We start from the raw sequence: 25,354 nt of genomic DNA on the forward strand, positions 1-25,354 counted from the left end.
AATGACATCTCCCTTAACCCGCCAGCTGCTGTAATAAGCCACCCTCTCCTCCTGTCCTTCCCCAATAATTCTCTCCGCGTTTTGTGATGCCCTCTTTGATGCATTAATTAACTAAATAACCAACAAACTGATTAGGCTTTAATGAACCGCTTGTTCTGAGCATGCCATTGAATTAGGACGGCCTGTTTGTCCTTGGCTGTAGTGGTGTTTGATGTGGAGCCAGTAACCACGGCAGCGAGGACGAAAACGTAACTGGGAAAGGGACGGGGGTTTCGCCCTGGAAATCTGTGTGCAGAGCGGCATCCTGCATAACTCCAAAACCTGTAACATTTTTAAGCGGTGATTCGCTCCCAAAGTAGCCACAGTTGTGGCCAGGGCAATTCTTCTGGATCAGGTCAGAGCAGCTCCAGGGAGGAAATTGTGAAATGGGAACCCTCTTGGTCGATGCCTCCAGGGTCCTTGGCCGCTCCACCCACTGACGCCTGGGGAAACAAGGCTGTTCCGCTGGGGGAACCGAGAGCAGAGGCCTTACCTTCTTGACATCTTTGTGCAGGTACTTGGCAGTCTGCTTGGCCAGTTCAGTTTTGCCTGTTCAAGAAGCGGCAGAGAAAAGAGGGAGTGTTGAGGGAGAAACGCCTTGATAAGAACATCAAGAAGAGACCGTGCAAAAAGCTCTCGGGAAGTTGCACGACAACAAAACCAAGACCCGTTTGCAGCGTCTGTGTTGCAAGTGAGATCATTGAACTGTAGAGTTGGAAGGGACCACCAGAGTCATCTAGTCCAACCCCCTGCAACTTTTTGTCCAACATGGGGCTCGAACCCACAATCCTGAGATTAAGAGTCTTCTATCAACTGGGATAATATATACTTAAAGAAACAAAAACAAACAAACACAGCGCAGGCTCAATTCTCAAGCTACCCCAGGAACACGAGAGCCACGGTGTCCACTGGCCGCGTGGGACATTCTGGGCTACAAAGCCCACCCTGTGATCCCCCCCCCCCCAGGTTTCAAACACCTGGAAACTGAGTCGGCAAGGATGCTGGGCGTCAGCCACAGCATGGTCTCCCCTTCCGTGGGTCCAGGCTTTCTCACACAGCCCTGGCAGGCAGCACTGGAGGGAGTGGCGTGACAGGGGCATGACCTGTGGCTCTCTCCGTCGGAGGCAGCAATGCTTCTGAATGCCACAGGAGGGGAGAGTTGCTTTTGGGCTGGATGGGGCAATGGCTCTTCTAATGCTCTGCTCACAAACAGGGTTCCCTGAAGTACCCATACCAGTGACAGCTGTCAGTCTCAGGGATGGACCCTGTAGGTTCTGCTTTCACTTCCTCCTTCCAGAGCTGCCCTCCCCTGCCCCTTCATCTGCACAGTCCCACCTTGAGCTCTTCTTGGCCTCCTTAGAATGGAACTGGTGGCTGGAAACTGATTCTTTTAACCCTATAAAGGCCTCCAAACTCTCCCTACACAGAATTATTAGGTTTTTTTTAAAATAAAATTTTTATTTTTTTCCAACAGCCAAACACAAACAGTGAAACCCCCCTGGCAGCTGATACACTGGGTATACATAATCAATAATAACATATTAAAATCAACCAAATGTACAATTTTATATACGTTAAGACTCCTCCATCCACAAGCTTTATTTAACTTTTAACATTTTAATTGCCCCAAATTGTTCAAACCTACCCAAATAGTCCAATATCTTCTCAAACCAATTCTCTTCTTTCTCACTGACCTTAAATCCTTTCATTCTGTGCATCTTCACAGTTAGATATTCTAAAATTATAATATTACTCAGCTTTTCCCTCCATTGGTTCACCTCTAGCTCTTCTGCATTTTCCCAATTATAGTACTCGCTATAACCTGTCTGGCTGCAGTTACCATCAATTTTACCCGTTTACATTTCTCTTTTGTTTTTAACTCGGTGCTACTCACAAAATTGTTAGTTATCATGGTCACTTTTTTTTATGATGACAGAAAGGACTTTTTTGGACTGCCAACCCGGTGCCCTCCATACAACTCCTATCAATGGCGGTACTTAGCTGTGCCTGAAGGCAGCTGCAGCCCAAAGCTCTGGAGGGCACCGGATTAGGGACAGCTGGACTACAGAATACCTTTTGCTCTTAAAGTAACTTTTGTGGGGTGTTTTTGGAAAACATAAACTGCAAAGGAATGTGAACTGTCCCTGCTGCCTCCACCGGGGGAAAAAGGAAGCCTTGAAGAATTTGCTGTGCAAAAGTGCTTTGGAGGACCAGGCGAGCGATGGAGCTCAACCCAGTCTTCCCCCAACACAACGTCCTTGACTTCAAGACAAGGAGCAGATTTGCTGGGAAACACAATATTCTTTGTTTATTGGATTTATATGCAACGTCTATCATAAAAGTCTAGGCATGAAGGCGATCAATAATTCAAAACACATATTACGGAATAAATCCACATCGACATGGTATCAACAAACATGTCAGCCCCCACTGCGGCGGGAGATTTCGTCCCTCGCGAGGCATGTACCTGCGCAGAGCAGCCCCTGCAGGACCCTGGTAAGGTGCCCTCAAGGTGAAAGGGCACTCCAGGGTCTGCCTGACCCAGACGAGATGCCGGAGGGAAGACTCCTGAGCGACAACCCTTCCCTTGGCTCTTCCTTTTACAACCAGGGGCTGCCAATTCCTGCTGCTTCACCCTTTTCGGTGCAACTGCATCTTGCGCAGGGGTTGCGCTCTGGTGACAGTGCATATACGCAAAAAAGGCATATACCCGAAGGACCCTTGTATGACCATCCTTACCTTCCAAGCAAGGCAGAGAACTTTAAAGCTCTCAGGTTTGCTTTTTTGGGTTCTGGGATGCTCTCATGAAATCTCACAGGGTTGTCTGAGATCATGGCAAGAGCATCTCAACAGCCTGGTATGCAAGTCTGACACTCCATGCCAGGAAAATCCTGTTCAAAAGGATCTTTTAAGCTATCCGCTTACATTTGATTTGTGTGATTTCAGCCAGCTGGTCTTCAACCATGTACGGTTGAAATAGCACATGTTAGATGTGTGTAAAATGCGATCATACTGTACCTCCCAAAGCCACACTTTATTCTCTGCTAAAAGTTTTGTCCTGCCTCTTCACCCCTAATTTCCATGACTCCACCTCACCTGCTCTCTCATCTGCATGGTTCCAGGGTTCGGAATTAGCAGGGTGCCAAAAAGCACCTCAAAAAGTCTGGGTGCCATTTTTTTATTTTTTTTTGCGCCTGGCTGACACTCAAGGATTACTGAAATGTATGTGCTTTGGAGCCTCAGAGTATATCTTAAGGATAGACAATATGCTAAGGAGTTTAATAATAAATAGTAGAGTATTTTGAAAACTGAAGTATGCTACTAATATTTTTATTGCCAACACCAAATTAAACATGTATTAACCATTTCTGCTAAAATGTGGTATTAACAATGTGTCACGCATATTGCGTATTAATTCATGCTTATCAAAATAATAAATTAAAAGTGTTGCTGACCACTGCCCCCCCCCCCCGGTGGCATCTAGACATTCTGTTTTTGGCGCCCACAACTCTGGTCCCAGGAGCCATTTGGCTCCTAGCTTTTCTGTCCCAGTTTCTAACACTGCCTGGTTCCGTGTCTCAGAAAGAGTGATTCAATTCAGACCCCATGCCAAACCATGGTTGGTGCTAATCAGAGCTTAGAACCCAAAACAACATAGGGGTCCAGAATGCTGACTGGGCCTTGGGTCCCCTTGATTGGGTCCCACCCATGATTTTACTCCAGTGAGAAGGCTCTTCCTGGTCCATTCTAGCTTCCTTGCCTTTGCTGGACCCTTCTCAATCTTTGCTCTGCAACAGGAACTACAAACGTGCTTCTGTCTTTCAAAAATGGAATCAGATCTCAAGGTGCCAGTTCGGTTTAGCGGTTGTGGGGTGTGGATGCCTTGGCAACACATACAGCTCTTCCCGGGGCCATCCTTTGCTGGAGCTGGCAAGAAGCTTGCGAAAGGTAACACAACTCTTGATGACTTCTGGGATGATGCTACGAATAAGGATTTTCAAATTCTTTTTTAAAAAACAAAACCACAGCCTGATGGGTAGGGAATGATCCTGGTGAATTGATGTCTGTTTTTACCCCTTTAATGGTTTTATTGCATGGCTTTATGCTTTTATTTCTGTAAACCGCTTTGGTGGTGTGGGTTTTTTTTAATGACACAGCAGTATACAAATATTTTTATAACTGAATAATAATAATAAAAATTCTATGTTTCACATGAATATTGTACCTAGTGTGATTTTCTCACTTTGGAATTTGGGATAGTTCACATTCAGTGCCACTATTACACTGTTGCAACTTATTTGTTATAGAAAGTGGTGTTTGCCGATGACTTGAACCACTGGGCAGCGGGGAAGGTAAGTGGACTGAAAATCAACCTGTCCTTTACTTGAGCCCAGAAAAGTACTTGAAAACTAGACTTGAGATTTCTGGCCCTTTCGTGGTGCAACATCTTTGGTTTTTCTATCTCTAGCATGTGTGGAAAAATCAGCACTGGCGTTTTTTCTGGGGCTGGACCAGCCTGCATCATCCCCCAAAAAATGAAAGAAGGGGAAAAAAGGACGCCGACTTTACCTATTCCCGATGATCCCAAGAAGAGAAAAACCAGGGGATGCTCCTCGTCATACCAGCCATTTTCCTTCCTCCGAATGGCTGCAATCGAAAATGCAAGAAAAACAAAGGAAGGGGTTATATATCTGGGCACATAAAAAAGGGAAAGGCATATAAATCAATGACACAACAGCAAGTATAATTATCACTAAGTATACACTATGTTTTACTGCTCTCTGCCCACTCAAAGTCTTCGCTGCCATTAGAGCTACCTAATTTGATTAGCCAGCAAGGCCCCCAGAGATACCTAATCAGGTTAGCATGGATTTGGAAAGCTGCCCAGAGCAGATTTCGGATAAAGTTTTCCAGGATGTGCACTCAGCGTTGCCAGGGAAACAGGAGGGAGGATGGACACTGAATGAACCAGAAAGGGACCTGTCGGGTGGACCGAGAGGGGAGGGTAAAGGGTTGGGGGAAAGAGAGATTCTAGAGGCTCAATAGCTCGCCAGCTTGTAAGCGCCACCTTTGTGCACAAAGACCTGGGAAGGAGAAGTTTGCTACTCTCTGACGCTAACGGGAAGGAAGCCTTGAATTCAAGGTCACGGCAGCCTTGTGAAGACTCACGGGCTGCCGTAAATAATGGTGCTAGGATGGAGGAGGATGAAGGGGAGATATGCCAGGGAAACATGGGATGGGTTTGGAACACAAAAGGATCTACTTTGCAGAGGAGCAGCACTTAAAACGTCTGAGTTGGCCAAACCTGCCCTCTGGGGCAGACAGCTTCCCTGTGGGTCCTGCTCTTCTTGGCACCCCGACTGCAGCTTTGCACTCTCAGATCACAGCACATGCACAGCGTTTAAAAAGGGAAGGAAAAAGTGACCACATGAGAACAAGGGGGCAGCACTTGTTTACATTCAGTGGCTGTGCTTAAGGTCTGGCTACTGCATTAAAGCAAAGGTCAGGACACATAAAATAAAGGACTTCTCTACGTAGCACACAGTTCACCTTTGGAACTCAATTCCACAGGAGGCAGTGATGGCTACTAGCTTTCAGGTTTCCCATGGGAGGTTGTGGGCTCTCATAGAATCATAGAGTTGGAAGAGACCACAAGGGCCATCGAGTCCAACCCCCTGCCAAGCAGGAAACACCATCAGAGCACTCCTGACATATGGTTGTCAAGCCTCTGCTTAAAGACCTCCAAAGAAGGAGACTCCACCACACTCCTTGGCAGCAAATCCCACTGTCAAACAGCTCTTACTGTCAGGAAGTTCTTCCTAATGTTTAGGTGGAATCTTCTTTCTTGTAGTTTGGATCCACTGCTCCGTGTCCGCTTCTCTGGAGCAGCAGAAAACAACCTTTCTCCCTCCTCTATGTGACATCCTTTTATATATGTCTCCTTCTGTAGAGGTTTTTATACAGAGGTTGGATGGTCATCTGCCATGGATGCTTCAGCTGAGATTCCTGCATTGCAGGCTGGGGCTGGACTGGATTACCTTTGGGGTCCCTTCCAACTCAACAGTTCTATGATCTGTTCACTGTGAGAACAGGATGCTGACCCAAAAGCTCATTGGCTTGATACAGCAGGCTCTCTTTATGTTCTTAAACACTTGTCACTGGTGCCTAATGGATGTAATCAGTGGGCATTCTTTTTTGGGGTGGGGTGTGCAGCGCTATATGGAAGCTGGAAGTGGGGCATTTGGGCTACTGGGGAGAGGAGAGAAAAAGAAGGGGCGGGGCCTCAGCGCAGCAACAGGAGAAGCTCCAGAGACTTCTTTAGAAAATGGCATAACAGTCACTTCTGAGGCAGATAGTGAAAAGTGGGGTAGAGTGTTCCTAAATAAATATTTGCTTGGTGAGTTCTGACCCAAGAAATGCCCTGTCTATTCCACATGTGGCTGTCTGGATTCTGTCCTTCCATCCAAGCACAGTGGTACCTCTGGATGCGAACGGGATCCGTTCCGGAGCCCCATTCGCATCCTGAAGCGAACGCAACCCGCGTCTGCGCATGTCGCAATTCGCTGCTTCTGCGCATGACGGCATTCTGAGCATCTGTGCATGCGCGAGCGGCAAAACCCGGAAGTAACGCACTCCGTTACTTCCGGGTCTCCATGGAGAGCAACCCGAAAATACTCATCCCAAAGCTACTTCAACCCAAGGTATGACTGTACAATGGACGCTCGGGTTGCAAACGTGATCCGTGCGGGAGGCACATTCGCAACCCGCAGCACCCGCAACCCACAGCATCGTGTCTGCTCACGCGTGGGTTGTGATTCGGCACTTCTGGGCATGTGCAAAGAGCGATTTAGCGCTTCTGTGAATGCACCAAAACCCAGAAGTAACCCATTCTGGTACTTGCAGGTTTCGGCACGTCTGTAACCCGAAAACGCACAACCTGAAGCTTCTGTAACCCACGGTATGATTGTATAATGCCTGGCACAGGATTCCTGCTTTAGCCTTCTGAGAAAATCAGCTTTTGCTTCTACGAAGCTCTTGCCTTCATAGATAAAGACAGGCTTGAAAAAGACGTGGGCAGGAGCTGGATTTCTGAGCTGCAGTGATGTGAAGCTACAACGCTCTGCCCCTTGGCAGCCTCAGCAAGCAGCCCCCAACAGAATAAATTATGCAAAACAAAAGCATGCAGGCAATTTTGCTTAATTTATGCAAGTTGCAGAACAGGCTCTTCCTGACCCAACTTGGCAGGGTTTTTAATGGCGTTTTATGTTAATTTATATAAATTGTTTTATGAATTGGCGGCATGTAAATACGTTTAAAAACAAACTCCCTGCACATACTCTGTGAAATTGTGGCTGAAAACTTATTCAACCCCCACTTCCCTTTTCTCAGAGGTGCACAACTCACCACGAGGCTGGCTTTTCTGGGTTGCTCTGGCATGGTGAAGCAGCATCTTGAACCCCCTGATCCGTGTCCTGACCGTGACTCCTCCTCTCCTGGAAAATGTTCAAGAAGCAGTTTTCAGTCAGGACAGGGTGAGGCGCCATCTTGGTGTGCTCTGAAGCATTCAGAGGACCACTTCAGCATGCACAAGCCACCCAGGAAAGTCAGCACACAGCATGAAAAATGGTGCCACAAACCTCCAAACCATGCCAGCTGCTCTATGTGCCACATTCACCACCCAGATCTTTTTTTTCTTGGGGCCTCTGAGTTGTAAACGCAACACTGAGGTGAAGCCACTTCTGCCTGCAGCTCGATGACTAATGTACCAGTAGCCACACTCCATGAGAAAGCCAAAGGAACATGACTACTAAACTGCCATGTTTGCACCACAGTGTGTCTATGCCCGCGTGTGGGCCAATGGCCTGATCCAGAAAGCTCTTCTCATAGTCACCACCCCTTTACCCATTCCACCTGAGCCCATGAAACCACTTTATTTTGTTAAATACATAAAATAGTCTCCCCCCCCAAAAAAAACCCCTACAATTTAGATTGCAAACTCCCTGGTGCTAAGACTTGTGTTCCCCACCTGCCTCAATGCTATTCTGTGTGCTGGTGGTCTTAATTAAAATTCATAGCCACTCCAAGACAGAGAGATGAAGCCACAGCAGCTCCCAGTCATTCTTTCGTTTGTCCTTTCCTGATGCTTTAAAAGAGGATCAAACATATTCATGGCGAAGGAGAGGGAACTGTGGAACTCTCTCCCACAGGAGACAGTAATAGCCACCAACTTGGGTGACTTTAAATGGAGAAGAGACAAATTCATAGAGCAGGAAAGGGCTACTGATGGCTATTAGCCAGAATGGCTATGCTCTGCCTCCAGAACTGCAGGGGGGGGGGGGAGAGATTCCTCCTGTGCACGACTCCTGCTCGTGGGTTTCCCCAAAGAGGCATTTGGTTGGCCACTGTGAGAACTGGATGCTGCGCTACACGGCCTGATCCAGCAGTTTCTAAACTTAAAAGAACTCAAAGGGCAGAAGAAAAGGGGGAGGGTCAAAGGGATCAGTGCCGCATTCAAAGAATAATCTCAGATTCAAAACCTGCCCATAGGACTGCTGGGCACAGCAGCAATTTAGCTTCCAGCCACCACAGAACCTTTTCGACCTCTCCTCTGCATCACGTGCTCAGCAACAGCTGCATGCAGAAGGCCCCGCGTTCAGTCCCCGCCATCTCCAGTTAAGATGCTATCACAGACAACTGGGCTTAGAGAACAGCCCAGGAAAGGGACTCTTTGCTGCCATTCAGGGGAAATATCCCCAGCCTAGATGGACCAATGTCCTGACTTCACATGCCACGACAGCTTCACATGCTCCTTGGGCTGAAAAGGTACTGATACATCAAGGAGAGGCAGTGACGACTCATCCGATGAAGGTCTTCCCAGTTTCCAGTCCTATTTAGAACAAGGCCTCTGCCTTCCAACGCACTTCTCAAAAGCTGTAGAGCCATAGCTCAGGGGCAGAGCATGCAGAACATCTCAGCTTCAATCCCAGGCACCTCCAGGCAGGGCTGGGAGATGCATCCTGCCTGGAAACCTGGAGAGTGGCTGCCAGTCGGTGTAGGCACTCTCATAAAAGTGTTTTGTGATACTTTGTGCAACAAAGAGAGGGTGTTGCAGGAGCTGTATTTTGCAGCCTTCCCCCAAGTTGGTGGGTTGGATGGGGCTGATGGGAGATGCCCAGAAGGGCGCTAGGTTGTTGCAATAGACATGGCCTCCTTGCAGAGAGCGCTCACCTACACAGGCGGCTTTTTAAAATTCCACTCAGCCCTGTCTTGGCGGTTGACAGAGGTCAGCGAGACCGGAGATGCGACGTATTACGCTTGACAGAGGCGCTCCTTAAAAGTAGGCGAAATGCCAAGCTCGAAAAGAATGACGAGCAAAAGATATTTCTTGTGATAGCCAAGTAGGATAATGGAAGGGGAGGGAAAGGAAGACAGAAGGAGAGAGAAAGAGAGCGAGAGAGCGCAAATGAGAACCACCAGGTGCTTGAAAACAGGCCACTGTGCTTCTTGCAGAAAAGGGCAATGTGGACGGCCTGTCCAGAAGCACCCAGAGGCAGAGGACGAACTCTGGAGAAGGGCCAGTGAGCTTTTCCAGACACGGGGCTCCAAATAATGATCCTTTCAACAACAGAGAGAGAGAGAGAGAGATATGAGCATCTCTGAATGTTTTCTGCCTGTTTCCTTCCATGTGTTTTTAAAATGAAAGCAAGAAAATTTGAGGCTGGAATCAGGCCTTGCTCAACTGATTGTTTTGGGAGAGGGTGGCGACGCCATTTCCTCCTTGTGCAAAAGGAAGGAGCAGTTTGACATGACCAGAGTCACACCATGAAAAGTGTGGGCTTTAGAAGGGGAAGGAGTTCGGTCTTTTTCTTCTTCTTTTTAAAATGGAAGCAAATGTTAACTCTTCACACCTGAAAGGATATGCGTGGAAGTGTTTGGGGAGTGATTGGCAAAATCCTGGCAGGTGGAGGTGGTGCTGAGCAGGACTTTCAGCAGCCAGGTGATGGTGGTTTTGAGGAGGGCTCTGCTTTCCTTCCTTGCCCTTCCCCTTCTGGAGCAGACAAAGTCACCTTGAACATTTCCTTCATTTCCATAAGAATGGAAGAAGAGCCTGGCTACTGGATCAGGCCCAATGGCCCATCGAGCCCAGCATCCTGTTCCCAGCATCCTTTTCCCGCAGTGGCCAACCAGTTGCCTGTGGGGACAACTGCTATTCAGAAGCATTATAGTACGGCCACATGTGAAGCATATTTAACTCATGTGATTTCAAACATATGTGGCTGAAGGCTGGCTGGTTGAAATTCCACAGGTAAAATGCAAGAAAGACCCTCTCGGCGTGCAGGTTCTGCGATACTCTTGCAAGATCCCTTGGAAACATATTTTTTATATTGACTTTGAGCAAAGGGCAAAAAGCAACTCATAATTGCTCACTAGCAGTTTGGAAATTGGGAGACCTGGACCACCATGGTGATCTCGGCCTCAGTTCCTGATCTGCAAAATGGGCATAATGGAGGTCTGCCTGGCAGGGCTGCTGCAAAAGCCAACCAAGAAAAAGACAGCAAGGGTTTTTCCTGAAGATAAAAATAATTTGATAGCTACACTGTGCAGCACTGCCTAGGATTGGAAGGTGAAAGAGTTGGTTAGCAACAGAGCAAAGACCAGCTGAAGTGGCAGTTAAGACGCCGGTGGCTCAACGTAGAATAACAGAATTGTAGAGTTAGGAGGGACCCTGAGGATCATCTAGTCCAACCCCCTGCAGTGCAGAAAATGCAGCTGTCCCAGAAGCAGATCAAGCCCACAACTCTGGCGTTATCAGCACCACGCTGTAACCAACTGAGCTGTCCAGGACATCTGCACCACCTGGCCATGGGGGGAATCCAACCCCTATTTTAGACAGATCCGTTCTCTGCAAGGCTACGCTCTCCTCACTCTTGCAGAAAGGCTGTGGAGGAACTAAGGCACAGCAGCCCTGGCTGAAATTCTGGGAGCAGCAGAGAGAGAAAGAGCACAAGAGAGGGAGGGAGGGAAGGAGGCAGGCGCTGCCACCTTGGGCCTCCCTGGCTCCAGAGCTCTTTCCAGCCTGGGCTTTCTTTTGCCCTCCGTAACTGCAGAGCCGCCACAGCTCTGGGTCTCTGAGAGGCCTTTCAAGCTGGCTATTGAACTGATAAATTCACTGTATTACTTTACACAAATCAATACCCCAGCAGTTATCAGGGGTTGACGTGACCAAAATTGGTTTCAGCCAATTTGTGAGTGTAATAAATGTCCATTTATCAAATCAATTCATTCTGTGGGGTTTCTTGGCCTGGCCGGGCTCGTGACGCCAAAGGGGCAACGTCCTTCGGGCATGAACCAAAGACCAACTTTGCCCTTGTGAGGCAAGGCACTGGCATTCAAAGGACTCTGCTTGGCTTCCCCCACTGCTGCGGTGGCTCAGTTCGATGAGCAGACGTGGGTCGGCTGGGCAGGAAGGTGGTGGCCAAAGGGGTCAAGGCAGAAACAGGGCCAGATTCCTGCCGCCAGCCCACTCCCACTCTGCTCCAAGAAAAGTGTGCTAAACTTTAAGCCCTGTGCTGCTCTACAGGAAGGGCCAAAAGTCAATGGGAAGAACACCTGGCGGAAGGTTCCAGGCTCAACCCCTGGCAGCTCCAGGCAGGGCTGAGAAAGACTCCTGGTCTGAAACTGAGGACAGCTGCTGCCAGTCAGTGTAGACAACTACAAGCTCCTACTACAAGCAAAACGCCCACCAAATAAGTGGGAAAGCAACACAGTACAGCTATGCAAGCGGCTGCTCATTTTGAATGTCTGCATCCACTCTTGACCATTCATCTTCATCCTTTTCCACTATGGAACTTGCTCCCACAGGAAGAAGTGATGGCCACCAACTTGGATGGCTTAAGAAAGAGGATTAAGCAGATTTAAGGAGCAAGATAAGACTGTCAAAGGCTACTTAGCCATGATGGTTTTGCTCTGCCTCCACAGTTGGAGGCAGCAATGCTTCTGAGCACAAGCTGCTAGAGACTGATGGAGGGGAGAGTTGCTCTCATGCTCAGGTCCTGTTTCACATGGAGGCATCTGGTTGGTCACTGTGAGAACAGGATTCTGGACCAGATGGGGCACTGGCTTGACCTAGCACACTCATTATGTTCTCATATTCTGGGGCATCCCTTGGAAACATCCTCTTGTTGTTGCATGCAGCCAACCCTTGCTCCCCCAAGAACCTGAATGCACTTTCTCTCTCTGCCAACAAAGTTGATGCCCTGGGCAACCACACTGGGCAGAAGCAGCGAGACAACAGGCTAGAAGACAACAGACTGAATGTAAGCTGTGAGCCTCAGATCGGGCTCCTCAAACTGGGTCCCAGTGAGCCCACTGAAGCAAGAAAGCAGGCGCCAGGTATGACCCTAAACGCAAGTCAAAGAATTCTTGCTTGACAACTGTCAACTATCCCGTGTCGTGGGATGGAGCATGAAGAGCTAGCAAGCTAGCAGCTGAATTAAGGGTTGCTTCCTGACACTCCTCTCCCCACACCAACGTGCACTGGCATGGGGTGGGGGGCACATTGCTGCAGCATTTAGACCGGGAGCACAGCAGTCGCTTCGCAGTCAGGAGGTATGCCAAGTGTGCCCTGCATTTGGCAGCCCCTCTTGAAAGATGGGCAAGGGCTACTCAGAGTAACTGGGTATGTGTGTCAAGAACACCCCCTCCCACCCACCCACGTCAAAGCTTAACAGGTTGGGACCATCAGGGCAGGCGGCAGCAAAAGCACCAGCAAGCCTCCCCTTCCTGGCGCGATATCCCGAGGCAGAGTGCGCCTGGTCCTGCCTAATTCAATAAAGGGAAGTTCCATGAAGGCAGCTGCTCTCGCGAGCCCCACCACCACCTGTGTCAGAGAGAGGCCCTGCCCATTAATCAAAGCTCCCTAATTAGCCCCCGCTGCTGCCTCCAGGCACAGCCTTTCTCTAACCAGGGTGCACATGTGGTGCCTTTGCAGGGGAGAGCCTCGCCCTCCCAAACCCAAGGCCCAAACTACGTCCCGCGATCTTCATTTACAGCACAGCTCTGGGCCACCCAGGCCCGTCAGATTCTAGAGAAACCAAGCTCTTTCTTATGTCCCTAGAACTCATGCTTGCAGAAAGATGATTAAAAAGCTGGAGGCAGCGGCAGAGCAAAGGTGGGAAGGGACCTGAGGGGCCTTGCCCACTTTTCACTTTTCTGCAACCAGAAAAAATGCCACTTTCTGCACTATTTTTGCCTGAAGGCACAAGGCCCTTGATTGGATCTTTGCGCAGTGCCCAGGAAGGCCCATGCACTGAAAACATGAAGGATACGATCATTACAAATTATTCAAATTTATCAAATCTGCACATCAATATTCATTCCCCCTGATTTCATTTTTCTCATCCCAGCCATGAGGCAGTGTAAACAGTGACAGAGAATATAGATCCTCCACCAAGAAGGGCTTTGCTTAGGCTCTATCAAGCTTCAGTGGTTTCGCAGGCATTGTCCCACTTGCCTCCCCCCCCCCCAACCCTCCAAATCATTAAACTGGAAGGGATGTTGAATAGCTCTTATTATTTCATCCAAGACAAGAGTCCAAAGCCAGGTGACATGTCAATGTAGCTCACTCTGTTCTACATTAAACTCCACTTTCCCGATCTGCTACAGCAGGTAGTCCAAAACCTCTGGAGGGCTGCAGGTTCTGGGAGCTGGGATTTCAGGCGATGAGAAGGCCAGCCAGACTTGTACTCAACTTCCCTCTTCTAGTCTTTCATGACTCATATTAACAGGCCAAAAGAGGCCTTTGCTGGGCTCTCTGCAGAGCTGTGAGGATGGTTCCCGCCAGGGAGTAGGTTGTGTGAACCATCCCTGACTCAGGCAGGGGCAGGACTGCCCATTAGGACGTGCTTAGGATCAGTTTCTGCCTTCTGGGGGCTCCTCAGCCTGGCCTTTGGCCACAGTTAAAATATAAAAAGAGGCTTCAGCAGCCCACATCCCCTTCCTTCCATTTATCGCCGTTAATGGTCTCGCAAACGCAACAGGGGGAGATTTCAGTAACAGGAGGTTGACAAAGAGTTTTAATATTCTTTATTTACTACACAATGGACTCCGGGAGAAGGGCAGAGAGATACTTTCCGAGGCCCTGAAGTCGTTCGCATTGTTTCTGCCTCCCAGTGCAGTCCCAAGTTCCAAAGAGCTCTCTGTTTTGGAGGAGGGACCTGTCTCCTGTGACAGGCTGCGGGACATAGAGTGACTTTATTTGGGAGAGGAGCACCCTCTGGGTCCCCAGGATGGGCATGCGCTGAGCAGACACTCAGAAACCACCCCACATTTCAACTTTATTTGTGACTCTGCCGCATTCTCTGAAGGCCAATCCAGAGATAAAAGTTTTTATTTCATGGAAGGCGACCCATGAGAAACTTTGTAATGGATTGCAAAACTGACAAAGCCTAGCTCTGAATAAAGTGGCTAATTTGGGTGTGCCATGTACCCCTTCTGCCTGGAAGCGGGAGGTTCAGGTGACTGAACGCTCCCCCCTGCCACAAAGCAGAACAGAAGGAAGCCTGCACACAGAAAACTAGCAGGTCAGGGAGGAAAAATGTTATTTCTTTGCTATCTTGAGATACCACTAAAACAAACGGCGTACAATCCTGTCTCTCACAACCAGTGCCTCCCCGGGGGTACTCAAGGGTATGCGGTATTGGAACCTCTTTCTGTTGTTAAAAAGTGTAACACTTAATGCGATAACTTCATGCTGAGTATCAGTGCCTGTTTTTCTTGGGGGGAAAGCACTGCTCAAAATGCACACCCTGATCTCACCAGCAGAGTGGGATGCACAGAGAAAGATTTAAACCGCCCAGATGGGCGGGGTACAAATAAATTATTATTATTATTATTATTATTATTATTATTATTATTATTATTATTATTATTATTATTGGTTGCAGTGTGCATATTGCTTTAAAAAACTCCAATCTGGAATAAAAGCCAGCCAAGTAATGCTATGGCAAGAAAGGCTGAAGCAATTATACACTGCAGTAAGAGGAGCTTCCTTTCCTAATACAAGCAGTGCAGTAGTAATACTGCTCTATTCAGTGTGGCTAAGAGATCATCTGAAAAAACAGTTCCGTTTGAGAGGATGTTGAGGATGCTAAGGAGGATCTGGATTCCAACTCTTATCGCCCCCAGCTTTTTGGCCAAAGGATCATGGCCACCACCATGCTATGGCTCCATCTTTCGTTTCATTCCTCTCATCTGGTCCACTGTTGCAGACCAAGGGAACCGAATCCCTGGTTCTGTGTCCTTCCCGTGGCATCTATGATTTCATAAGGAAACACTTCCCAAGCTTATTCCTGCAATCCTAGGAACTAAAATGCATTTTTCTTTCCAGATATGAAATCTAACATTTTCAGGAGTCAGAATTCTGCACCAGATGCCAAAGTGCAGGGCTATGTGCTACAGCTGTAGGCAGCTGCAACACACAATTGTGCCCAGACCTCCACTGGTGACAAAATTCCTTGTATTTTCCTGGATTTCATCTCAGGCAAAGAAAAAACCCCAGCAATTAAAAACACAACTCCACAAACAAGAATAAAAGTTTTTAAAAGCTAGAATTCTCGGCTTTGCAGCTTAAGGTATTCTTGACTGTTTTGTGCACACACACGTTCTAAATAAAATTATAGCATAGCATTTATGTGACACACACGTGTGGGTGCACACACACTAACTAACCCTCTTCCAGCTTCTCTGCAGGATTTGCAGAGCAGAAGGCTAATCAAATCAGAGCCCCAGATCTTACCAGCTCCAACAGTTGCTATGGCGCTCTCCTGGCCAATGATATGTTCCCGGAGTCTCTGCTCCAGTGGGAACCTTCGCCGTTCCTCTATTTCCCTCTTGCGCTGCTCTTCCTGGAACTGTGGAAAGGAAAAGAAGTTGCTCTCTTAAAAAGATACTGCAACATCCATGCTGTAAGGACGTCCATGCGACAAGCTTCTCTGTCACCTGCCGTGAGGTTAGCTGGGTATAGGAATAACGTGTTTATCCATTTAAATACATTTATAGCCCACCGAATGTCCAATGCTTTTAGCAAACATGAGTCAGACACACATGTAAAATGAATATGCAAGGAAAATAATCAGAATTGCATCCATGGTGGCAGAGAAAGGTCACAAAAATGAACCAGTGGGAACTTAATTAAAAAAAGCTTAATCGCCGCAGACCCTCCCAAAAAGAGGGGGCATTTTAAAGTGCAGCAGAAAACCAGGAGGGAGGGGAAGGAAGACAGAGACAGAGAAAGCCTGGGGTGGCTGAAAATGCCCTACCCTACGTGTGTCCGTGACAGATGGTCATCCAACCTCTGCTTCTCCAAGGAAGGAGAATCCACTACTTTCCACGGGAGTCTGTTCCACTGTCAAACAGCTCTTACTTTTAAAGCTATGCAACCTGGTGACATCACTGGGTTCTGGGGTTAAAAACCAGCATGCAAGAGAAGGGAATCGGGGACCTCTCTTCTAGAACAGGTTCTCTATGTGCCAGAGAGAGACCTAGGGGTACACTGGCTTTGGGGGGGGGCACTGGGAAGAAGCAGGTGAGCAGGGAGTAAGTTGACCTTTCCCTGCTACACAGCCTTGCATTTATGATCCTCAAATTAAGAGATTTAGCCCACTATACGCTGTGGGTTAAACCACAGAGCCTGGGGCTTGCCGATCAGAAGGTAGGCGGTTCAAATCTCCGAGATGGGGTGAGCTCTCCTTGCTCGGTCCCTGCTGCTGCCCACCTAGCAGTTCAAAAACATGTCAAAGTGCAAGTAGATAAATAGGTACCACTCCGGAAGCGGCTTAATCATCCTGGCCACATGACCTGGAAGCTGTACACTGGCTCCCTTGGCCAGTAAAGCGAGATGAGCGCCGCAACCCCAGAGTCGGTCACAACTGGACCTAACGGTCAGGGGTCCCTTTACCTTTACCCAAACTGGGTGGCCACGCTCTCTCTCCAACAGCATCTCTTGAGATTTATGGAAGGGGGAAGGAAAGGCTCCTCAGCTTCAGATGCATGGGAAATGAAGTGGTATTTCTTAAAATAATGCATTTGCCTTCAGCTGGAGGGTGAGAGGTGACTGATCCAAGATACAAATATGTGGTTAAAAATAAAATAAAGAAGTGGGTCCCCACGTGCATGCTTCAGTTAAAGATGGGCCCTACACCCTTGTGCAAATTAATTGAAACAAACAATGTAGTTTATTGTACAAAACTCACATATACATGTGCAAAACTCACATATGCATACATTAGTAACAGATACGACCTCCGCTATTTTTAAGCAGCATTTGAACACGGTTTGGCATGGAGTTTAATAGTTTCAAAAAGTCACTGTTGATTTTCGGATCCCTGTACCACACTTGAATCAGCACCTGAACAAGCTTCTCCATAGTCGTACAGTCTACAGCACAGAGGGGACTTTTGCATATAGCCCACAAATTCTCAATAGGATTTATGTCTGGGGAATTCCCTGGCCAATCAAGTACCTGTTTTTGCTGCTCTGTCCTGAATTTCTTCACCACTTTTGATGTGGGAGAGGGGGCTAGGTCCTGCTGCAATATCCCAGTACTGTCAGGATACCTCTTTTCCAGCTCTGGAATAACTCTCTTTTGTAGCACCTCAATATATTGTGGCGAGTGCATCATTCCTTCTATTGGCTGCAGGCTTCCGACACCATAATGACCAACTGGCTATTCGTGTTTGTTCCGAGTACAGGATTACGAGTAAGATAGAAAACAGGCCTTGTTTCAATTAATTTGCACAAGGGTGTAGGGCTGAAAACCTCGAGGGCCATTGGAAGAATCTGCCGCGATTCCTGCATTGCAGGGGGTTGGACTAGATGGCCCTTGGGGTCCCTTCCAACTCAGCGATTCTCAGATTCTAAGAAAAGGTGCTGAGGAGAAGCAACAGCAGAGGGCTGTCACTGTCACGCTGGCCATTGTGGGTGGGTGGGGAGAGAACGCTGGACCACCCTCCGTGGTCTGATCCCCCTACTCAGCAGCACAGCCCACACCGGCTCTTGTCGCAAAAGCGGCAGCAGAAGCCGCCGCTTGAGAAACCGGCAGCGCAGTCCACCGGCTTTTCTGGTGTTTTCCTGTTATGGTAGTGACCTTGACAGAAGTTAAAAAAAATAAATAGCAACCAATCCAATTTTGGCTGCTGTTATCTGTCTACCCTGTAACCGAGACACCCCATCAGTCCTGATGCTTCAAAATGGAGCAATAACTTCCTTGCGGATCCCAGTGGGACGGCACTTGCTGGATTGAATCCAGAGCGCCAATGGTGTCGCTCCCTCAGGCTCCGTATATATCACCAGCCTCAAACTACTCCGGCCCCATCTATACATCTATGTCTTTCCAAATATATAGGCCAATTTTTTTCCTCCTGCCTTTTCTTTCTTTACATTTTGAAAAGAAAATAATGCATAAGAGCAGCTCTGCCATAATATATATGTTATCGGATGTGACTGACGGGCGGGAGGAAAGGCGGGGGGAAGGGGGAGAGAGCTACACAAAAGCTCAAGAATGGACAAAACCCCAGAAAGGGCTGCCTCAGCAAGGAGACTGCCTTTCTTTTCCATCTGCCTGCTGAAGTGAGATTCTTTTTTTGTGTGTGTTTAATTTACATCCTCTGGGAAAAGGTCTCTTCTCAAAATGCAGAGACTCAAGATGCTGAAACCAACAGTCTAGCCAGGGTGAGTGTCTCTGCAAAATGCACAAACAACCTGTGGAACTCACTGCTATGTGACATTGCGGTTGCAGCCAGAACACCCAGCTTTGGCTGAAATCCTATGCACATTTACCTGGGTGTAAGCTCCAGTGTGCCTTACCTGTAAGTAAATTTGCATAGGCATGGGCTATTACAGTGGTACCTCGAGTTACAAACACCTCAGGTTACAAATGCTTCCGGTTACAAACTCCACTAATCTGGAAGAGTTACCTCGAGTTGAGAACTTTGCCCCAGGACGAGAACGGAAATCATGTGCCAGTGGCACAGCGGCAGCAAGAGGCCCCATTAGTGAAAGCACACCTCTGGTTAAGAACAGTTTCAGGTTAAGAATGGATCTCTGGAATGAATTAAGTTCGAAACTAGAGGTACCACTGTATTTAATTTCTTTAAATGTAAATGCCCCTTTTCCATTCAAGGTGCACAAAGTGGACCACAGTAGACAATAAAGTATTGTATTCTATCCCAATCTAATCACTGAGATCTTGTGGGGAGTTGTCCCCCGTGGGCACAGCTCTTAACTACTAGAAGCTAAGCATGCAGTGTCCTGGGTCCAGACCTGTGGAACTCCCTGCCAACTGAGATTAGAAATGCGCCTTCTTGGCTGAAATTCAGCAAGACGAAGATGTTCTTGTTCCAGCAAGCATTTTAAGGAAGGGTTCAGTATTATGATAAAGAATTGTATTGTTTTCTTGTTTCATTTTATGTGGCTTGTTTCATGTACATGCTGAGAGATGTAAGTAAGTAAGAGATGCAGCTAAGTGGTATAAAAACATCTGAAGTAAAGAATATTATATGCATGTACATATTTCACACACACACACACACACATTAGAACAATAACACAGGCCCACTGCAAAGCAGCCACAAATTTAGAGCAGGGGCCACCTGCTCACAGTGGCCAACCGAATGCCCCCTGCGAGCAGGACCCGAGCATTCAGAAGCTACCTCCAGCTGTAGAGGCAGAGCACAGCCAGTATGGGTAATAGCCACAGGTAGCCCTCTCTTCCTCCTCCATGATTCTGCCTAAGCCTCTTTTAAAGGCATCCAAGTTGGTGGCCATCACTGCCCCCAGTGGGAGTGAGTTCCATAGTCTAATTGTGTGCTGTGTGAAGCTCTTTTCTCCATCCTGAACCTTCCATGGAAGCAGATATAAGACAGCTTCCTTGCACTGTGCAACAGGTGGGACCAACCTGTCCCATCAAACTCCGGAGTTTACCAGAGTGCCAGGCCAAGTATTACAACTGGAGATATGCTCCATGTGTTCTGCCAGGAGGCCTCACCTTGAGATGTCAACAGCGGGATCCTTCTTAGAGCCAGGTAATTGTGTTCTTTTCCTTTTATTGCTCATTAAAGACCCTGGCACCCCTCCCAGTCACAGCTCCAATTACGGGAAGATTTGCAGAGAGAAGAGGCTTTGGCGATTAGGAGGGAAGGTGCAATGGCCTTTTCGCAAAAGTGTTTGGAAATCTACTTTTGCGATGGGGAGTGCGCCAGTGAGCACCCATGCCCTTCGAGGACAGGCCTGCTAACGGCTTCCAACTGGTGGTGGAAACTGGGAGAGAAGGTGGAGGAAGGCCCAACAGCCAACCGAGCCGCTAGCTGGCCCACTCCAGCCTTGACCTGGTGGCTCTGGTTCACGAGAAGCAGGCCATTTGGATCAGGAGACTTTTTCCTAAAAACAAATTGATTTCACATATGAAGACTCCTTGTTGCTCTTGTCACCAGCATATGTAAATAAAATCGATGGGATGTGTCTGTCCCGTTAATAGTGCCACCAATTCATTCTGCAGCAGTGATCAAAATGAGCAATAAATTCTCAAAGACTCTCGGCGGGGCTGGGAAGCAGGACTGGCAACCCCTCTGCCACTACACACCCCTCAGCTGCACATTCATCACCAAGCAGCCCCAAAGAGCACGAGATTTTTATGCACCCGCTGCCGCCTCCTTCAGCAAGACCCATCTCTGCGCAGATCTGTGCGTCTCCCCCCCTCATCATCCAAAGGCTTTGTGGAGAAAAAGTTAGTTAAAGGGCAGCTCTGCTTCATGGAGGAAGGCTCCAGAGACCCATTAAAGTTAGCATGATACTCTCTCTCTCCCTTCTCCTTGCTGAGATTTAAGCATGCAACTCCTGACATTTCCTTTATAAAAATTTCAAACGGCTTCCCTCCAGCAACAGCTCATTCCCAACAGCATCCATCTCTTGCGAGGGGGTGGGTTGCCACACGCTTGGCAGAACTCGCATGGACAAGCTCCTCTGTCCTAGCCCTGGAAGCTGCCACCCTGTGTGGTGCAAAAGCATATTAACATCGGAGCGAGTGACCGTTGCTGGAAGCGAAAGAGCCCCTATGGTTGTGGTGACACGTTTGGCAAACCCTCACTGTGATCAACTCCCACCCGGAAACCTATGTCCCCACTGTGGAAGGACGTGTGGATCCAGAATTGGCCTCCACAGTCACTTACGGGCTCATGGTTAAAACCTGTGTTTATGGAAGACAATCTTACTCGGTTACGAGGGATGGCCCAAGAAGAAGAAGGCGACAGCAAGAGCCTGCCCATACACATTTGGGCTGGGAATGGGGCACAGCGACAGAGGGGCCTGACTCTTGGTAGCAGGGTGAGGACAGGAAGAAGAGGAGGGAATAAAAGGGAAGCTGCTGTCTGGGGGCCCATTTTCCAGAGGGCTGCAAAAGACCAGGCTCAGGACTGCTGTGACCCATCCAATTCCTCATCCTTCTGAAGCCCCCCGAGATGCATGGAGACAAGTGCCATTCCTTTATGCAATGGCACAAAGACCCTCCTCTTGTTGGAAGATTCAGGGCAGATAGAAGGAAGTCCTTCTTCACGTCGCACTTAAACTGGGACTCTCTGCAGCAGGAGGCAGTGACGGCCACCAAGCTAGACCACTAGACAAAGTCACGGGGGAGGGCTCTTGATGGCTACCAGTCATGATGGATGGCTATTCTTCTGAATCCCAGTTGCTAGAAATCACAGGAGGCGAGAGTTGCTCTTGTGTTCAAATCCTGCTTGTGGGTTTCCCACAGGCATCTGGTTGTGGTATGGGCTAGAAGGGGCCACTGGCCTGATCCAGGAGCTCTTCTTATGTTTATTGCCCTCTTCACCCGTAGCACTTACCAACAGGAGGAGTGTTGGCATAATGAAGTTTAGTTATTTTCTACCCCATCTCTCTGCTGAGGGCAGCACAACAGGACGCACTGCCAGCAAGGTGGCACCAAGCACGGTTGTGTGCCGCCCTTCCCATTCACGCCCAGCCTCTTGCAGAAGCAACAGGGGAGCTGTCAGCGTCCAGAGCAGCACCATCGGATCCCGGAACCTTTGTCCCAAGAGCCATGGATGCATTCAAATTGCATGCGCGGGCACAGCATCTACTTGAGTTGCCCCTGAATCCAACCCCCAAATTTCAGAAAATTGGCACAGCAGGGCAGCGGACCCCTTTATTTGCTGCCCACCTCTCTGAAGGGTGGAACAGGAAGGCAGGCATACATTGGAGGTAACCTGAAATGCTTTGGTGGGATTTATTAACAACAGAAAGAATTCCCTGAATATGAGTCGATCTCCGGCTGAGCACAGAGCGAATTCGCAACATTCTCTCTGAGGCCAAGACCCTGGGACAGTTTCTACGCCACCCCTGGATTTGGGCACTAAAAGGGAGGGAGGGAGAAACCCATGAGAGCCAAGTCTTTGAATCCTCACCTTTGTTGCAGACACTTTCAAGAGCTTCATGACCTCCCCCTCCCGTGCGTAATCCACGGCCGTGTGCCCCATTTCATTTCTCTGCAGGGGGTTGGCACCTGGAAGGGAAAAGACAGAGCTTAACATGTGGGATGGAGTCAGATGACAGGCAGCTTACAGCCTCTGAGCTATCCGGGGTCCTCTTTAACCTTTGCTCCGATCAGAAAAGGGACAATGTGCCACCAGCGGCGACACGTATGGATGTCAAAGGACACAGCAAAAGGGATGTGTCACCAGGAACAAGAGGCCTAGGCAAAAGGAAGCTGCAGAACTCAGGGGCAAACGTATCACCCCACTGGAGAAGCAAGCTGTCCACTCTCCCGCCAAGGGCCGACAGAACTCCAACAGCCCCGCTGGAGTGGCCGCAAATAGGCCGTGGTGCTCTTGCTTCATGGCCTCTGCTGTGGGACACTGCCCTGCTGTGGGCTGCTAATATCCAACATGACAACAAAAGATGGCAGGAAGAGGAGGGGTGAAAGCGATTGTGCCCCTTAGCCACTCTTTGCTCTCTCTGCTCAGGGCCCTCGTGCAATCTCTCACCTCTGTACCTTTTCACTCATGGCTCGTCGTGGGACGATCACTTTTCCTTTAAAGAGCCTCACTATTACTGTTATTTATTACTTGCTTTTTTGCCACAGTATCTCAAAGAAACTTACAAAGAAAAAGATCACTCTAAAAGGCTATAGTAAAAAGCCAAAGGCCTGGTTAAAATGCAATGTTTTTGCCTGCTGCCAGGCAGGCGAGCCGCCCCAGAGACAGCAGAAGCAGGGAGCCACCACCGAAAAGGCACGTTCTTTTGTCTCCACCCTCTGGAGCTCCCATGGAAAGGGAACATGAAGAAGGGCATCAGATAACAATTAGTTGCAGGAAAGGGGAACTAACTCTTCCTTAGAGACGGTGTCCACTAAGACCCCGGAGTGAGTGGAAATTGTACTCAGTGGCAGGGAGATTGCTCTGCTCACCAAGTCCCAGGTTCAGAATCAAGCAGTTAGAAGTTCAATCTCTAGCTAAAAGGATCTTGAGCAAGAGAGATGGCAGGGGGGATTCTCTCGGCTAGAGACCTCCAGTCTGAAAAGACCATGCCAGCCTCAGTGGACTAAGGTTCTGAGCTGCTTTAAGGCAGCTGCCTATGCGCACACCACACAAATGGGCTTTGAGAGCAGCAACAGGCAGCTCCGCGGTAGAATCCTGGTGCCTGCAGTGCAATTTCCAAACCCCGGAAACAGTGTTCTGCTTGTCGCCTTGTCACAGCGTGGTTGGCACTGGCTGATCTGCTGCTACGAACCCAGGAGAGGGAGATTAGCTATTTCCAACATCTGGCATATAGGGATCTATATTTGCTTGCAGAATGAAAAATGTGCTCCATAAACATCCAACGCAGAGTAATTTCTGTTGTGAGCCTTGTCGCGCCCAATAAAAAGTATGATCAGAACAGGTGAGATTATATACGGCCTGCCCTGGGCACTCAATATCTTTTAAAGAGACAGTGACCCACATCTAACGCACAATTCTTTCTCTTACACAACAGTTTTGTGCTCTTCTGGAAGAGGAGGAGGAAGTTTCCTCGGGCCCCTACAAGGGAGCATCCTCCAGGCCAGCTCTGCCTTCCTCATGGAAGACCCTAAATTTCCTCCCGTTGATCTATTAATAATGGCTAACCAATATTGGCCTAATCCCCCTGTTAATGGCTTTGACGACTTGACTAATTGCTGCAATAATTGATAGAACCAGGCTCACACAAGCGGTCGATGGCCACCTCCGGTACCGGCGGCAATAAAATATTATGCTTCAATAAATAACTGGGGTGTCAAGACACTTGCTAACCCATCATTGCTGTCGTCGCAGAGGGTGGCCACTGGCTTTCCCCCCAGAGCCCTGGCCTGACCTCGGCCCCTCTGCAGTCGGGGCAGCTGGCCCCAAGGAGCAGGGACTGCGCTCCGTGCCACCACAGGGCACACGCCTGCTGAGAGGGCACCAGCCTCCCAGAGCCGATATGGGATGCAATTTGTCACCTCCCACTCGCTGTCTCTGGCAGAGAACCAACACCTGGGCAACGCCCCAGGCTCCTCCTGCCTGCCTGCCTTTGCCCTCCCCAGCTCAGCTCATATTATTAGTAGGCCCCGGCTTATAATATTTGATAAATAGCAGGCCGGCTCGCTCCCAACGCCACCCCAGCAGCGCAGGACCCGAGCAGCTGCAGAAGGTCACTCATTGGGGAAATATGTTCCTGTCGGTGGTATTGAAAAAAGTTTAGCGGACTGACAGGTCTCAATTTTTCAAATTTTATTAACTCCATCCTCTTAATCATTTGTCTTGAATTCCTTCAGATTCCAGATAACTGTCAATACGGAGGGCTGAGGGAAGAGATTATGGATGTATGCGGCTCTGCCGGATGGCTTTGGCTTGTTAATAACTGCAGGGCAAGGGGGGGGGGTTGAGGAAAATGTGCAAAAGAGAGAGAGACTGACTGGGGGGGCAGGGGGGTTGCAGCTGGGATGCTACTTTGTCAAATCCCCTATACAAAGTTGGGAGGGGCGGCAGGAGGAGTGCCAATCTGTCTTAGGAGGCAGCATACAAATGCGAGAGACGGTGTCAGCCCAAAGGTCCAGCAGGTCCAGTAGCCTCGGTCCCAGGCAGTGGCCAGCTGGAAGCACCTGGGAAACAGGCCACCACAAAGGCAAGACCCCCTGCCAAGTTGGTTTGCCTGCTACTCACAGGTATACTGCCTCTGAACATGGAAGCCCCACAGACCCACCCATGGCTGGATCCGATCCTCCTTGCTTTCTGTCTGATCCCTTTCA

The 25,354-nt window shown here is 48.8% G+C and overlaps 1 protein-coding gene across 2 annotated transcripts in view; it reads right to left on the reverse strand.

Moving 5' to 3' along the window:
* Window positions 1-25,354, reverse strand: part of CLPB (ClpB family mitochondrial disaggregase) — a 71,391-nt gene that overhangs the window by 12,592 nt on the left and 33,445 nt on the right. For both annotated transcript variants that reach the window (XM_083499549.1, XM_083499550.1), the window contains exons 6-9: window positions 22,515-22,612; window positions 15,836-15,950; window positions 4,609-4,686; window positions 533-588 (exon numbers count right to left, since the gene is read on the reverse strand). In XM_083499549.1, the coding sequence (XP_083355675.1) occupies window positions 533-588; window positions 4,609-4,686; window positions 15,836-15,950; window positions 22,515-22,612 (347 nt within the window). The remainder of the gene's footprint in view (window positions 1-532; window positions 589-4,608; window positions 4,687-15,835; window positions 15,951-22,514; window positions 22,613-25,354) is intronic.

This window comes from Podarcis liolepis, assembly GCF_965112155.1.
Source record: "Podarcis liolepis genome assembly, chromosome: 4".
In the NCBI taxonomy this organism is placed as follows: domain Eukaryota; kingdom Metazoa; phylum Chordata; class Lepidosauria; order Squamata; family Lacertidae; genus Podarcis; species Podarcis liolepis.